The sequence below is a fragment of the Labrus bergylta genome, chromosome 1 (genome assembly GCF_963930695.1).
Source record: "Labrus bergylta chromosome 1, fLabBer1.1, whole genome shotgun sequence".
Lineage (NCBI taxonomy): Eukaryota > Metazoa > Chordata > Actinopteri > Labriformes > Labridae > Labrus > Labrus bergylta.
Window position 1 is genome coordinate 37,551,179 of NC_089195.1, and position 16,111 is coordinate 37,567,289.

General features: G+C 43.8%; 2 protein-coding genes across 5 annotated transcripts in view; one reads left to right on the plus strand and one right to left on the minus strand.

Moving 5' to 3' along the window:
* Positions 1–7,104, plus strand: part of traf5 (Tnf receptor-associated factor 5) — a 10,798-nt gene extending 3,694 nt beyond the window's left edge. For all 4 annotated transcript variants that reach the window (XM_020658367.3, XM_020658365.3, XM_020658366.3 and 1 more), the window contains exons 3-11: positions 169–232; positions 763–864; positions 1,208–1,372; positions 1,632–1,709; positions 2,943–3,017; positions 3,095–3,187; positions 3,841–3,981; positions 5,325–5,490; positions 6,274–7,104. In XM_020658367.3, the coding sequence (XP_020514023.2) occupies positions 169–232; positions 763–864; positions 1,208–1,372; positions 1,632–1,709; positions 2,943–3,017; positions 3,095–3,187; positions 3,841–3,981; positions 5,325–5,490; positions 6,274–6,860 (1,471 nt within the window). In that variant the 3' untranslated portion in view covers positions 6,861–7,104. The remainder of the gene's footprint in view (positions 1–168; positions 233–762; positions 865–1,207; positions 1,373–1,631; positions 1,710–2,942; positions 3,018–3,094; positions 3,188–3,840; positions 3,982–5,324; positions 5,491–6,273) is intronic.
* LOC110002707 (NLR family CARD domain-containing protein 3) lies at positions 6,893–15,846 on the minus strand. The gene is made up of 8 exons (XM_020658362.3): positions 15,588–15,846; positions 14,063–14,188; positions 13,883–13,936; positions 11,148–12,897; positions 10,895–11,068; positions 8,974–9,141; positions 8,654–8,818; positions 6,893–8,482 (listed from the first exon to the last, which is right to left on the minus strand). Exons 1-8 carry the CDS (start codon positions 15,643–15,645, stop codon positions 8,302–8,304), a joined length of 2,676 nt encoding a protein of 891 aa, XP_020514018.1. The 5' UTR covers positions 15,646–15,846; the 3' UTR covers positions 6,893–8,301.
* Positions 15,847–16,111: the final 265 nt, after the last annotated feature.

The following is a 16,111-nucleotide window of genomic DNA, read 5'->3' on the forward strand; positions in this document are numbered from 1 at the left end:
TCCACCTTAAAACACACTCACATCAACACAGTCCACCTTAAAACATGCTAACATTTAGACAGTCCACCTTAAAACACACTCACATCTACACAGTCCACCTTAAAACACACTCACATCAACACAGTCCACCTTAAATCCCCCCTGAACAACTGTTCTTTTTTATTCCAGGGAGTCTTCATCACCATCCAGCCCCGTTTGTCCAGTAGAGGGCGCTGTGATCACACCGGCTGAGGTCAAAGCATTCGCTATCTCTGTTTAGCATGTTAGCATGCTAATGTTTGCTGTAAACAAAAAGTACACCTGGTGCTGATGTCATTAGATGTAAAGGTATTTGTTCATAAATAAGGATGTATATAAGAAGTGGACGTCTTCTGTCTAATGTCCAGCAGGGGGCGTAAAGCAGTCTCATTCTATTGAAGTCTATGATAAAACGTTCCGACCTGTCAGCTGATTTACTTCCTGAAGAGTTTATGGTCTGTAGATCAGAAGTCTTCTTCATCACAGCGTCTCCTTGAAAGAGGGGGAGGGGCTACCTGGGACTGGGAACTTAGCACTGACACTTAAAGCTCCGCCTTCTTCTCCAAATATGGTCACTTCTGGCTGATTGGCACCCACACAACAAACTCTAAACCGCTTCATGGTGCTGACAAGATGGCGACAACCAAAATACCAGAAGTCCTGATGTCACCATGGCCACGCCCACTTCTTACATACAGTCTGTGGTAATTAACCTGAGTAATTAAAAGAGTTTTCTTTCTGCAGGTTTTTCAAGATAAATGCTGCAAACGAGAGATCTCCTGTTTAGAGGTGTACTGCACCAACTACCCAGCATGCACCTCTGTCGTCACATTACAGCGCCTGCAGGTGAACAGCCTCGCCTAAGAGATAAGTAAAGTCATCCTCAGACTGCGTTTCCATTAAAGTGCCGTAGCTAAGCTCCGCCCTCATCACGTCTGCTCCACATACACACACAGTCAGACATGCACATACACACACACAGTGCTGTTCTCCCCCGATGGATCAGCTGATCCCACCTCCCCTCTGTAACGCCTCTGAAGACGGGACAGAGGAGGGGGTCACTGCGTCCCCACATTACGCCTCCATGACGTTCAGACTGACGGAGAAATGTCTCAGAGGCGTAAATATCACGGCTTGAAACGACAGTCTCGTCATGGAGCTCTCTGATTGGTTGTTCCCTTCTCTGCAGGAGCACCTGAGCTTGTGTCAATACGAGCAGCTGCAGTGCACTAATCCAGGCTGCAGGGCGGCGCTACAGAGGAGACACCTGCAGGATCACGTAACCAACACCTGTCGTCAGCGCACAGAGCCCTGCCCTCACTGCCAGCAGCCGCTCCAGCTCAGCCTGGTCCAGGTAAAGTCCTCACTGAGGTCCAGGTGAAGTCCTCACTGAGGTCCAGGTGAAGTCCTCACTGAGGTCCAGGTAAAGTCCTCACTGAGGTCCAGGTGAAGTCCTCACTGAGGTCCAGGTGAAGTCCTCACTGAGGTCCAGGTAAAGTCCTCACTGAGGTCCAGGTAAAGTCCTCACTGAGGTCCAGGTGAAGTCCTCACTGAGGTCCAGGTGAAGTCCTCACTGAGGTCCAGCTGAATGTTTGTTGCTCTGTGTCCTGCAGGATCACCTGCACAGTACCTGTCCTCAGGTGGAGGTAGACTGTCCCAACAGCTGCTCCCAGACGCTCCCCAGACACCAGGTGAGCTCATCATTCTACAGACACACAGTGCATCGTCTGCTCAGCTGCTGATTGGTCAGAGGGGGGGATGGGGGGAGGGGGGGTAAGGGTTAGGGACGTCTAAACAATCGAGTTTGAAACTTTATTATCTAGTAAAAATCAGAGACTTCGACCATGTCCTATTGTTTACGGTGAGAAGGCAGACTCAGAGGGCAGAACAAACACCCACCTGGGGGAGGGGCTACTGCCCTTTGTGATGTCATGACGGCCTGTTTGAGCACACATTTTCTGAAAAGTGGAGCAGGCAGAAGACGGAGAGGATGGACTTTTCTCATCATTGGGGGGTTTGTAGATGGACTAGAGACACATGTTAGAGTTAGAGGAACATGGAGAAGAGATTTTAAATATGTCATCTTTAAAAGAAACAGTATGGCAAAGCTTTCCTGGAACACAGCAGCACATTATGGTTGAAGAGTCTGAGATCCTGAGAGTGACACCAGGAGTAAATGACCACCGTGTGGATCAGTTCAACAGCTTTTTTACTGTGCATGGCTCCTCCCCCTTCTTCTCTCAGTTTAACGCATAAGGCATCTCTTTTTGTTTGGATTGAAGCGGGATCATGTTTGTGACTTAATGATCCTGCATCCCTCATAAGTCTACTCCTGTCGGTCATGTTGTCATGGATACTGGGCGCCAGGTGTTAATATCTACAGACTGTTCAGCAGATTAGGTTTTTATGAAAGATATATAAACCAGAGCTGTCAGCATTAATTTGTTAATCTGGACACATTGACCTTATGACATCACACACTGACCTTATGACATCACACATTGACCTTATGACATCACACATTGACCTTATGACATCACACACTGACCTTATGACATCACACACTGACCTTATGTCATCACACATTGACCTCATGACATCACACACTGACCTTATGACATCACACATTGACCTTATGACATCACACATTGACATTTGTTACCGTTCCTTTGAGTTGTTTGACCTCACTTTGGGATCCCTAACCACTTCCTGTCCTAAACTTCCAGCAACAGGAAGGGCCTTAATTTCTTTTAAAATAAAAGCACACAGCAAGTAAAGTACTCTTAGATTAAGATACAGGACAAACCTTCAGAATAAAAGCCTAAGTTTTATTTTTAAATGCGAATAATGGATTTTCAAACATGTGATTCAAAGTGTGATTAATCATCCATGATGAGTCTCAGAGTGTGTGTGATCTCTTCCAGCTGGCGGAGCACCGAGAGGCGTGTCCAGAGGTTCACGCCGACTGTTCTTACAGGAGGTTTGGCTGCCTGGTGCAGGTGAGTTCACCTGGAGAACGAATCATCAGACTGAACTTCCTGTCTTCTTTACCTGAAGTCTTTCTTTCTTTCTGCAGGATAAGAGACGGAGAGTGAAGCTGCACGAAGACGCTGCTGTCAATCATCACATGCTGCTGGTCCTGAGGAGTAACACACACCTGGAGCAACAGGTACGCCACACACACACACACCTGGAGCAACAGGTACGCCACACACACACACACCTGGAGCAACAGGTACGCCACACACACACACACACACACACACACACACACACCTGGAGCAACAGGTACGCCACACACACACACACACACACACACACACACACACACACACACACACACACACACACACACACACACACACACACACACACACACACACACACTCACCTGGTCCTCAAAGATTACCTGAAGTTATGATATCTTCTCAGCACCATGAGAAATAAGACAAACCAACAATACTGTGATGATTTCACTCAAACTGTATTTTGTAGTAACAAACAGTTGCCACTAGGTGGCAGCGGCAACATTTTTGCAGTTTAAGAACAGTTCACGGAATGTTCCACTTCACTGTTTATGATAAAAACCATGTGGAGGACGAGAGTCTATGACATTTCAAACGCCGAGGTGAGACTTGCCGTTATGAATATGATCCGATCCAGCAGATGAAGGGTTTCGGGACCCGTCGACTCTGAGAAACGATCGTTTTATCTCGTGTAGTGTGAAAGAGTGAACAACAATCAAAAGGTCATCTGCGACACCTCAAGACCTCTGGACAGGAAGTGTACCATGTTTGATTGTTATTCTGCCTCCTCGGGCAGGTGGAGGTTCTCCAGGAGGAGGCGCTGTTGAGGCAGCAGGAGGTCCAGGTGGATGGCTTACATCTCGCTGGTCTGCAGAAGAAGATCGGACCGCTGCAGCAGCAGACGAGCAGCCATGAACACATCGTGTCAGCAGCTCAGGTGAGTACAGACTTCAAGAACCGTTCAACACGTCGACGCTTCAACCATCCATCAACACAAATCTTTACACAAGCACCTGGGGCTCGGGCTTATGGAGGGCGGCATCAATCAGACAATCAATCTTTATTTGTATAGCACCAATTCACAACAAGAGTTATCTGGAGACGCTTTACTAAAGATCTTATGTGATAATCTGCAGGAAGGATTTCTCCTTTGTATTCCTCTCGTCCCTGTTGTCCACACTTCCTCCCCACTGAGGTGGAGGTCGGAGCAGGTCGTGTATGAATGAGGACGGCGGTGGTTGTTGACGTCACAGTCTGATTGGTGGAGGCTGAGCGTCAGGATAAAAATTTGTGGTCACACGCATAAAATGTTTCCCCGTTCCACCAATATGAACTTGAAGACAATTTGGCAACATGTGAATCTTCTTGATTCTTTGGGAATGAAAAACAAAAAAGTCACAAATCAAAGTTTTCAGATCACATGGAAACACTCGCTCATGTTATTACCCTTCTAGAGGAAGCCGAGACACAACATGAACAAAGACCCAAATCTCTCACTTCTCAAACTTCCAGAGAGAACACTTTAACCCTTTCAACCAGAACGTTATTTATTTTTGATACATGAATAACTTCAGAGATATGATGTGCTGATATGAATAACTTCATAGTCCAAACCAAACAAACAGGAGCTGATGAATCAAGGGAAACAAAAGACAACCCTCTTAGGGTCAGGGGTTTTAACGAACTAAAAACAGGAGAAAACAAGGTTCTAGTAATTAAAGATTCACGCCGACATTAACTTGCACAAAACAAACTAAGAACAGATTAACAAAGGTCACGTGGCATGGCCAGTGTAGAGTGAGGGAGATGGAGTCTCCCCGCACCGCGACAACGTCATCTTCCTGTCTGCAGCATATCATTGGCTGGAGCAGGAAATTGATGGGCCAATCGGCTCCTGGAGCTGACTATTTACACACAGGAAGAACAACAGCCAATGAAAAATACTTACCACAGTCTACAAGAACATTTTTTGGTAAGTTCGACACGTTTATGTTAGGACATTTAAACGTTTTTGTTTAAAAGTCAAAGTACAAAAAAAACAACATCAACACGTGAAGAGATCGACCAGCAGACTCTTAAAAACAGAATAGTTCATTTGAATCTAGTCCCGCCTCTAATGAGGCAAATAGCCAATCATAGATTTGGATTTTAGGGTGGCCAATCAGATTTCAAGGGGGGCCCATGCGACCCCTCTGGACACGCCCCTGCTAATAAAAGAATTGTTGCACATGCTGATCTGAGTCTTGACTCCACGTTCTGGTTTCTTCTGTCTGTGTTCAGAGGACTCTGAGCCGGCAGGAGGACGTCCTGTCTACCGTACAGCTCGACATCCAGCAGGTGTCTCGAGGACTCGGTTCTGGTCTAGAGGATCTGGAGCAGCTCAAGAAGTCTGTGGATGCTGTAATCCAGAAAATTTCAGCCACGGAGGCACTCAAAGAACATCTGGGTAAGAGGAGCTAATCACACTTCCTCTATGACTGTGAATGTGTTCAGGAGTGTTTACTAGAGCCGAACCCCATCAAGAGTGAGAGATTCGTCTACCAGCACAAAGATTCTCCAGATGCATCTCAGAAACTGTTGACCCGAGCTCCATCAGAAAAAAGAATCTCAAAGTTCAGACATAAACACACTGAACATTAAAGCATCTTGTTACGATCACGTGCACTCTGTGTTTGGAAAATATATTTAATGCTTTTATAAACAGAAAATACAGACTAAACAAAAAACAGCAAACACAAAAATAAAAACCTACCCCCCCCCCCTTCCACTCCAGGTGGAGGGGGGGGGGGGACTCCAGGTCGTCGAGCTTTGCTAACTGTTGTCTTACTTGAGATGTTAAGCTGTCATGGCACTGTTCCAATTCCTCGATCCGCCTCTCGTGGCTCTTTCGACCTTTTGTCGACGGTGCTGTTGAGAGTAGTTATTTCGGCTAGGACATCATTGATAGTAGCGGTGGTGCTAGCGCTAGCTTTAGCCTCTTCTACATCCGCTAGCTTGATCAAACTCTCTCCAGAATCGTTCTCTCCAGCGACCTTTTCACATTTCTTGCCTTTTCCTGGTTTTGTCATTTCGCGTAGTGTAACTAATTACCACACTGCGTAAAAATATAGTAAAAATATCAAAAACAGTAATGTGAAGTTCAGGTGGAGCTCCCCCAAAACACACCTACTCCATATCAAAGCAAACTGGAAGTAGCTAGTTGAATAACTTTTGTGTTTCCTTCTTCCAGAAACTTTGGAGGAGAATCTGAGGCTTCACTCGAGTGTCCTGGAGCTCCACGCCACTCAGCTCAGTTGTAACAAGCAGCACCTGCAGGAGCTCGAGGCGACGTCCCACGACGGCAAACTGATCTGGAAGATTGATGGCTTCAGAAAGAGGAGTGAAGACGAGGCCAAAGGTCAGCCGCCTTGCCTGACCAGTTCACCGTTCCACACTGGACGCTGCGGCTACAAAATGGCCGCAAAAGCCTACCTGAACGGTGACGGGGAGGGGCGAGGGACTCACCTGTCTCTTTATGTGGTCCTGATGCCGGGGGACTTCGATGCTCTGCTGCCGTGGCCGTTCAAACAGAACGTGTCTCTGTCCATACTCGATCAAAGTGGAGCTGGAAACCACCGTACTCTCAGCTTCAGACCCGACCTGATGTCTAAAAGCTTCCAGCGACCCGACGCAGACTCTTTCAGCAACGTGGCGAGTGGATTGTCTTGTTTCATTCCCCTTGACCAGCTGGAGAATCCTCAAAACGCTTCGTATGTCGATGATGACACGCTGTTTGTCAAAGTCAAGGTGGACATGGCCGGTTTAGAGCAGCTCTAAATCTTAACAACTCAAAAGTTCTAGAAGCCGTGTGTTGTCGATGCTTCTAGAATCAGAATGATTCAGGAAGTAGTTTTAATAACAGTTACTTAATTATTAACATGGATACAATCGTTAATAGATATTTAGAGTTTAGAAAGTAAAGCTGGCTTAACTTTTCATTAACAGCAGATCATTTATGAATCAATTCATGCACATATCAAACTTTGTCCCCTGGAGATGAATAAAATATTTCTGAACCCGTCTTTCATCTTCTTGAATATAAACAAACACAACAGTTCTGAGGATCATCACAAGGAAAAACACACCCTCACTTTATTTAATTTCTTTGCCACTAAAATTTTGTATTATCATTTTTTTTTTTTTTAAAGATTTATTTTGGGCTTTTTTCGTGTTTTAATTCAGAGAGAGGACAGTGGATAGAGTCGGAAACCAGGGAGAGAGAGCGGGGAATGACATGCGGAAAGGGGCCACGGGTGGAAGCGAACCCGGGCCTATCGCTCAACGTCTTAAGTACGCCATGTGTTGAGAGTCTCAACACATGGGACGCGCGCCCTGCCACTGCGCCACCAGCGCGCCCCTTGTATTATTTTTTTAAACAGAAAAAACATCAACAACATAACATCAGAATAATTGCCAGACATTTAGACATGTTCAATTTTAGGTCATAACCTCAGTAGTGCAGCTCACCAGGGGTCTTTGAATAGCTTCTCATCATTTACATGATAAAATAAAATAAAATAAAAAATCAGTGAAAGGGAGGTAAACAACATAAAGTTGTCAGAATGAGTGTGGGGCAAACCACCTTATCTATTGATCTGTCAAATATTGTCTCCATTTTGACCATTTTGCATTTTACAAGTCCTTTCTTACTCTCAATAAGAAAGTCAGTCTTTCCATCTGGTGAATCGCTTTCATAAATTCAAACCAGTTATCTACTGTGGGCGGATCAGTCTGTAACCATTTACGGGTGATCGCTTTTTTTGCTGCTACTGAAAATATTTTCAGAAGGTATCTATCACCTCCTTTTATTTCGTCGGGCAGATCACCCAAATAAAGTGAGATGAAAGTTAATGGAAACAGTTGTCCAAGAATCTGTTCCATGATTGTCCAGATATTTTCACAAAACAGTCATATCTTTGGACAAGACCAAAAAATGTGGTGGTGATCTGCCCCATCACTCCCACAGTCTCTCCATCATGTACAGCTTCTACTTTCTTATTTTTTTATTATGATTTGAAGTCATGAAACCCACGTACAAAAGACTTGAAGAATCAAATCTGTCAATCCCTAAAACAGCCTGTCTCCAGGTGGAAATCGTTGAAGCTGTGCGGCAGGTAGTCCCTGCTGCTGGCGATCATCGAGACCTGATTGATAACCTCTTTCGTTTCAGACTGTGTGTGTAATATGAATCATTTAGTCTCTGTTGTAGCTCCTTTGATCACTGTGTCACCGTCAGAGTCTGCAGTCTGTAGCTATCGTCCCTCTGTATTTGAGAAAGATGCAGTGCACCGGACCCTAGTTGATCGGTCTTACTCAGGTCCAGCTCTATCAGGTGTGAAGGGTTCAGGGTCAGAGCCGAGGCCAGAGACGTACAGCCGCTGTCCGTCATCTCTGACAACCTTATGGACAAAAAAAATAGAAATTCAAAACAAGAATCTCTATTTAGTGTTAATTCCTCGTCTCCAAACTTCCACCTGATTATTATGTTGTGGCTCACTTTTGGCTCCCTGGGAGTTTACTACATATGATAGTAAATATGATCATCAGCATTAATGTGATATAGAACTCACCTCAGGATCTCCAGACAACACTGAGGTTTCCTCAGCCAATCACAAAGCAGCTCCACTCCCCGGTCCGTCTGCTGGTTGTAACTCAGGTCCAGCTCTTTGAGAGAGGAGGGGCAGCAGAGGGCCAAATGCGAGCAGCTGTCTGCTGTTAGCGAGCAGCATTTCAGGCTGGAAAACAAAGTTAACCCATCAGTCAGCATGTGCTTTGCTTCATATATAGTTTCAGTAGGTCATAGTCCTGAGCAGGTCATAGTCCTGAGCAGGTCATGGTCCTGAGCTGTTGGACCGAGCAAAACCACGGCGAATCTAAGGGTTAGACTCACCTCAGTTTCTCCAGCTTACAATGTAACAAGAACTCAGAAAGGCGATCAACTCCAGCGTCTTGGAGCTCATTCCTGGCCAGATCAAGGACTCTGAGGTGGGCGGGGTTTGACCTCAGAGAGGATGCAAGATCAGCACAGCCAACTTCTGAAAACCGACAACCAGCCAACCTGATAGGGAAGACAGTTTTTCTTATTAATGGGTACATGCAGGGGCAGTGATGTGGTTTGCCATCAACCAACCTTATTCCAAACTTAGTTTGACTTCTACAGACATAAGCTACATTTATGTTTGAATTGTTTGGCCAAAATAACAAGTGAATAATACTTAAAATACCATCTTTGATTATATTATATTCTACCTTTCTATTTCAGTGGATTAAGTCCAGACCTCCATCTATTAACCAGTGGTATGGGGACATTTTTAAAGTCTTACCAATGGAACGCTTAAGTTCAGTGTTGAAGGGAAATGAAAGGGTTTTCAGTAAGCTATGGGAACCATTCCCAAACCACCTCCCACGTGGCACAGCAGACCTATTACACAGGGGACATTGCAATGTAGATTGGCGCCCCTCCTTTACCTCTGAGAATACTTAATGCTCTCTGGGTATTGTATTTTACAGTCCTGCTTATGTTGTATATTCCCTGTTCCATGTTTAATGTCTGAAATCTGTGATATAGATATGTCCATGTATGATACTGTCTTGCAAAATGTTTTGATGTCTTGTTTCGATTACCTTTAAATCCCATGTGATCTGTAATCTGCTCATTTAAGTCCCTGCTGTCATGTGTATGTTTCTATGTCCTGTTTGTTCAAAAAATGTAATAAAATATGTATGTATATTCTAACTTTGGTGATCTTTTTCAGAAATCCAATTTCAAAATGATTCCTTAAAAGATCTTTTAAGGGATCAAAAATCAGATGTTCTTAAATATATGTCAAAAATATGTCAAAATCAATAAAAATACTTTCCCCCAATATTAACTTTAAGAAGTTAACTGAAATGAATCTTCCTAAAAGGTGTTTCCTAGGTGTTTGGTGAAATGAAGGGATGTGAGGTAAGCAGTTTAATTCTTCTAACGTTTTAATTGGATTCCGCTTTCCTTTCTAATGACACACTAAACACAGCATCTCCTTTCCAGTGTTAACCAATGAATCCATTTTGCAAAGCAAAACAGCCTGATTTGCAAAATCTTCCCAGGAGTTCAGGCAGCGGTGGAAAGGCTGACAACTACAGGCCTTAAGGCGCTGACACACCAAGGAGACCGTCTGCCGTCGGTCCACATGATTCCACATGTTGAATCTCTGTGAGCCGTCGTCGCCGTGGTTGGGGGTAGGAATCTCTCTGATTGGCTGTTCAGATAAGCGAAACAGGAGAGCCAGTGCACGAGAAGAAATACGGAAGCATCTCTTCTCTTCTTGTTCTACTAATAAAAGATTAAGGGCTGACAATTTTCACCTTTTTATCAGACATTATTCTCCATTAGAAGTTTATTACGAGTGTTGAGCGACAGCCGTGAGAAAATTCTCTCCTCGTATCATAACAACGGTTTATTTATCTGCGTTCTTCCTTGTCCTCTTCAGGTTTCACCTTTTGGAATGATGATTACAGACTACTGCCCCCTGCTGGCATGGAGAGGTATTGACTCTCACGCATATGCAGAACGTACGTGGTGGTTGGCTGTCGGCTGTAGTCTTTGCAGTGTGTTCAAGTGAAACTTTTTGGCCGAGACAAAAGGCTTTGTGCTCCAACACCACAGATGGCCTTCGTCGCCACTAGTTCTTTCCGTCTGCTTGGTGTATCAGGGCCTTCAGGGTAATTTATTTCCTTGAAGAGAAGTCCCTGTTCCTTTTGGTTCTGGGGACCTTTGTCCAATAGACCTGTAAAAGTACACGAGTCATGGTGTTCCTGGATGTTCTTACCTGAGCTTCTGGAGTTTGCAGTTTGGACTTCTCAGACCGACAGCGAGCAGCCTCATTCCAGAGTCTTGAAGATTATTTCTGCTCAGGTCTAGCTCCTCCAGGCAACAGGATTTAAGGCTGAGAACTGATGAAATTAACCGACAACATCTACCAGCCAGCTTACAGTCACTCAACCTAAAACGGAAAAAAACAATGTTCAGTTAACACAACCAGAGTTTTACAGCAGTTTGGTTTGGTGAGGCTCAATACTTACGAAGCTATCTTTGAGACTTTGAGCACAGGCAGGAGCCTCTGCAGAACGTCATCTGATTTACAGTACTTCTTCAGGTCAAAGAGATCCAAGTCTTCATTGGACACCAGCAGCTGATAGGCCAGAGCTGACCAATGAGCAGGTAACATTTTACTAACATCTCCTGAGCTCTGGTAGTTCTGGACTTGCTGGACCAGAGACTGATCCCCCAGCTCATTCAAACAGTGGAACAGATTGATACTCTGGTCAGCATAAGACAGTTTCTTGATCTTCTCATGGATGTGGTTGATTGTCTCCTCGTTGTTCCATGGACGTCCTTCTTTAAATCCAAATACTTTCTGTATCAGCTTCTGATTTTCATTCTGAGACAGACCAAGCAGGAAGCGCAGGAACAAGTCCCACTGTCCTTTGTTGTTGGCTAAAGCCATATCCACTGCCTTCTTGTGAAGGAAGGTGATTGGGAGTTTTCTTTTCCTTTTCATGTCTGTCTGGCTGGGAAGTAGATTTTCTCCACTATCGATAAAGGTCTCTAAGACATACAGAGCGGCAAGAAATTCCTGAACACTTAAATGAATAAAACAGTACATTTCTTTTTTGTGAAGACCACATTCTTTTTTGATGATCTGGGTACAAACTCCGGAATAAACTGCAGCGTGTGTCAGCTCAATTTGACAGCTTTTCAAGTGGTTTTCATCAAAGATCACGTTTCCCTCCTGCAGCTGTTCAAAAGCCAGCTTTCCCAACTTCATGATCAACACTTTGTCTGCCTCTCTGTCCTCATAATTCTTCTTGCGAGTCATCTTTGCCTGGACGATCAGGAAGTGTGTGTACATTTCAGTCACAGACTTGGGTAGCTCACCTGTGTGAGTTTCTGTCAGGAGACTCTGGAGAACCGTGGCTGAAATCCAGCTGAAGACGGGGATGTGGCACATGATGTAGAGACTTCTCAAGGGCTTTGACTGAAGATGGTCGAAGATCTTCTGAGCCATATCTTTGTCACTTACCTTCTTCTGAAAGTACTCCTCTTTTTGCTTGTCATTAAAGCCTCGTACCTCCGTCACCCTGTCAAAGGAATTAAAGGGAATCCTTGCAGATGCTGCTGGTCGGCTGGTGATCCAGACCGAGGCTTTGTGCATTAGTTTCCCTGTGATTAAGTTAGTTAGCAGGACGTCCACTGTCGTGAGTTCTGTAACACGGCGGCACACCTTGTTATTCTTGAAGTCCAGAGGGAGTTTGCTTTCATCCAGGCCGTCAAAGATGAACAAAACCTTTAAACCATCGTAGTCCGAGGCTTTCAAATCCTTCACTTCTACAAAATAGTGGGCAATTAACGTCATGACACTCCATTTCTCATCTTTGATTAAATTCAACTCCCTGAACGTAAATAGAAATAGAAACTCAATAGTGTTGTTGGCTTCCTTTCTCGCCCAGTCCTGAGTGAACTTGAGCACAGAGACAGTTTTTCCCATACCAGCGATTCCTACTGTCAGAACTCTCTGAGGTGGGTAGTGTTCGTTTGGTAAAGGTTGAAAAATGTCATTGAGGTTGATTTTGGTCTCCTTACATCTTTTACGTCCTAATTCAATCACTTCATGTTCAGTATTAACTTCCCCACCGCCTCCTTTGGTGATGAAAAGCTCAGTATAGATTTTGTCTAAAGGAGTCGGTTCATCTTCCTCTGTGCCTTGAAACAAATTCATTGTTTCTTTTTCAAGGAAAGATTTAAGTTCAGCTTGGCACTTTTGGATATATTCTGAAAAAGGAATGAAAACATGGTTAGTTATCAAATACAGCTTTGAGCACCTAGTGTTTAAAATAGGTACTGCAGTCCAAATTCTAAACATTGTAGGCAGGGAGATCCCAGACAGAGCCCTACCGCCAAATATAGATAACTGCGTCAAAGTATCCTTCTTGACAAAGTGTACCTGACTGAACTACTTCTTTTTTAAGATTTATTTTTGGGCTTTTCATGCCTTTAATGCAGAGATAGGACAGTGGATAGAGTCGGAAACCAGGGAGAGAGAGCGGGGAATGACATGCGGAAAGGGGCCACGGGTGGAAGCGAACCCGGGCCTACCACTCGAGATGAGAGTCTGGGGCGCCACCAGCGCGCCCCAGACTGAACTACTTCTAGCTTCAAACAGGGGACTTCTGTCTGTGCTCGTCCTGTTAGATCTTAGTGCTGCTTTTGACACCATTGACCATCGGATCCTAATATACAGACTAGAACATTTACTTGGAATTACAGGGACTGCTTTAAGTTGGTTTGAATCCTACTTATCAGACCGATCTCAGTTTGTCCATGTTAATGATAAGTCCTCTGTGCACACCAAAGTTAGCCATGGAGTGCCACAAGGATCAGTGCTTGGACCAATTCTCTTTACATTATATATGCTTCCTCTGGGAAATATTATGAGGAAACACTCCATACAGTTTCATTGTTATGCAGATGATACTCAGCTTTATGTATCAATGAAGCCCGATGGCACCAGTCAGTTATGTCAGCTAGAAACGTGCCTTAAGGACGTTAGGACCTGGATGGTCCTAGATCAATGATCTTATCGGTCATTAGGAGCAGGTCATTATCAGTTATCGGCTTAAGTACATCCCTTCCAAAAACCTAGACCAAAATCATGACAAATCTAGACTTGATCCTGCCTTGGTATTGGGAAGATTTCCTTTGATAAGTTCATGTATCAATCGTCGATCAAATGATGGTAGAATCCGTTTAACAGTACCTTTATTGTCTGGAGGATCAGCTGTAGTGTCTTTTGGCTCAGCAGGAGACGGGACTGAAACAGAAACATTTTTTAAATTATACAAAACATTTACCATCATTTCAGTGGATATGTTGAAATCAAGAAGACAAACATGAAGAAGGTATTTATTAGATGTATTAAGTTAGAGGAAACATCTACCGTGTTGATAGTATACATTAGAGGTAATTTGAACATCTCGTTGAGCACCGCTGAACTGAGGCGTGAGGATGGCGCTTCCAGTCTGGGCGGTGCATGTACTACCTCCGGCTTCCCTCCGAGTTTCGGCTGATTGAGACATAAAGTATTTAGAAATTATGACCAATGAATTAATAACCTGAACTCTGAGAGAGGGTACGACTCAATAAGAATGAAGAAGTTAACAATGTTTCACAATGATCCACCCCTCTACTTTCCCACATTAACAGTGTTACAACCACAGACTGTAAATATTCAAGTTTGAAGCCTGTGTGACGTCCCCCGTCTGTTCCTGCAGGGGGCGCTGAAGTCCCATCGATGGCGGTCTCCATGCTGTCTCAGTCTAACTTTCAGTCAACCTAACGACAGGCTGAGAGCTGGAGCTGAGGCGGGTTTTAAACCTCCTGACAAACCGTTACACCGCGCCCACCTGTCAATCAGGTCAGCTACACGCCTTATTGTGAATAACTCTTATCCTTCATCAAATCAAAACTGATGAGTCATCAAAACGTTCACCCCCCGTACAGTGTGTGTCCATCCAGACATGAGCTAATCACACCTATTTGGTTTTTTGAACCAGGCTGTAAACATGTTAAAGGGCAACTAAACCCCATATTTTCAGCTGTAGTGCTCGACCCTGGAATTTCAAAAAATGCATTTAGAATGTATCAACTTCGAGAGGGAGACTGACACATTTCTAACACAATATTTAAAATTTCAATACTTTGTACTCAAATGTCGAGACTGGAACTTGAATTGATCCATAACACTACTTAATACTCAAATACAGAGGTTTATAGTTGAAAAAAGTGGTTTTAGGGTTTAGTTACTCTTTAATCTCTGCTGTAAAAACAGGCTTTTTAGAATGGGTGTGTATGTGACTTCCTGTGCTTCTGCAGCCAGCCTCTAGTGGACACTCCAGGAACTGCAGGATTTTACACTTCAGCATCGGCTTCATGTTTCAACAGTGGAGGTTGCTGCTTGGTTACAACCTGCATTTCAAACAGACTTGTTTGGACTTAAGGTTACCATTTAGATCAAAAAGTCTGACTTTTAACCTGCAGGTAACTGGTTTCACTTCATGTCAACAATGGAAGCCGTTCATTTTTCTTATCAGAAAATCCTTTGAGAAAGCTTCATGCAAATGGGTGAAGTATCCCTTTAAGGTAAGGTAACTTTATTTGTACCCGTAGGTAGATTTAGTTTGCAGTGAGTGAGTCAGCTTCCTTTAACACACAAACAACAGCACAGGACAAACATGATGAAGTGACAGCAGTGCTCAATAATAAAGAGAAAAGCTCAAACAACAGGAGCGATAAGACTTCAAGTTGAGACGCCACAGAGTTCAAATCTAAAACTGGTCTGACAGACTGGTTCATGCTGGTAAGACAGAAAACAAACAAGTTTGTACACGTCAGGTGTAATTTACACAAAGCCTCTCAGTGAATGTTGTGAACGTTTGATTTGAAGTAGTTGTGTGTAATCTTACCGCTCTGTGATGGAAACAGATATTGAGAAATGCGGTTCCACATCCTGCTCCTCTTCATCCGGCTTCTCTGACTTTAAGAACAAAGAATCAGAGATAATTTTAATAACACTTCCCCCTCATAGGTCTTTATTCTCCGGCAGTTTGATGGCACACAAAACAGGAAGTGAACTTTTTGTTCAGATCAGAACTCTGCTTAATCCCACCCTCCTGTGCCCTGATTGGCTAGGAAAATCATTATGTCATAGCGATGACCACTATTATTCAGTGATCAGATCTTTTGGCTTTACGACCACATTACTACTATGTTTATTTAAAGATGGATATTTTCACCTTTTATTACCATCACAAACTTTATGATAAATGTGGGACATTAGATTTGTTCAAGATTGTTTTTAATATGTGGAGTTTATGACAAAGTTTACATTAAAAAATCTAAACAAATATATATTGGACTAACAGCCTCCATGACATGTTTATAGTTGCCATGGCAACACCAGATGTTACGTGCAGCGGCTAAAACACAG

What these genes read in the sequence shown, in the direction of transcription:
- LOC110002707 (XM_020658362.3), bottom strand. Translation starts at nt 15,645, where the DNA reads ATGAAGAGGAGCAGGATGTGGAACCGCATTTCTCAATATCTGTTTCCA. An exon ending in TCTGTTTCCATCACAGAGCG is followed by an intron (nt 14,189 to 15,587) that starts GTAAGATTACAC and finishes TGTCTCAATCAG; the next exon opens with CCGAAACTCGGAGGGAAGCC. An exon ending in TGTAAGCTGGAGAAACTGAG is followed by an intron (nt 8,819 to 8,973) that starts GTGAGTCTAACC and finishes TTTGTTTTCCAG; the next exon opens with CCTGAAATGCTGCTCGCTAA.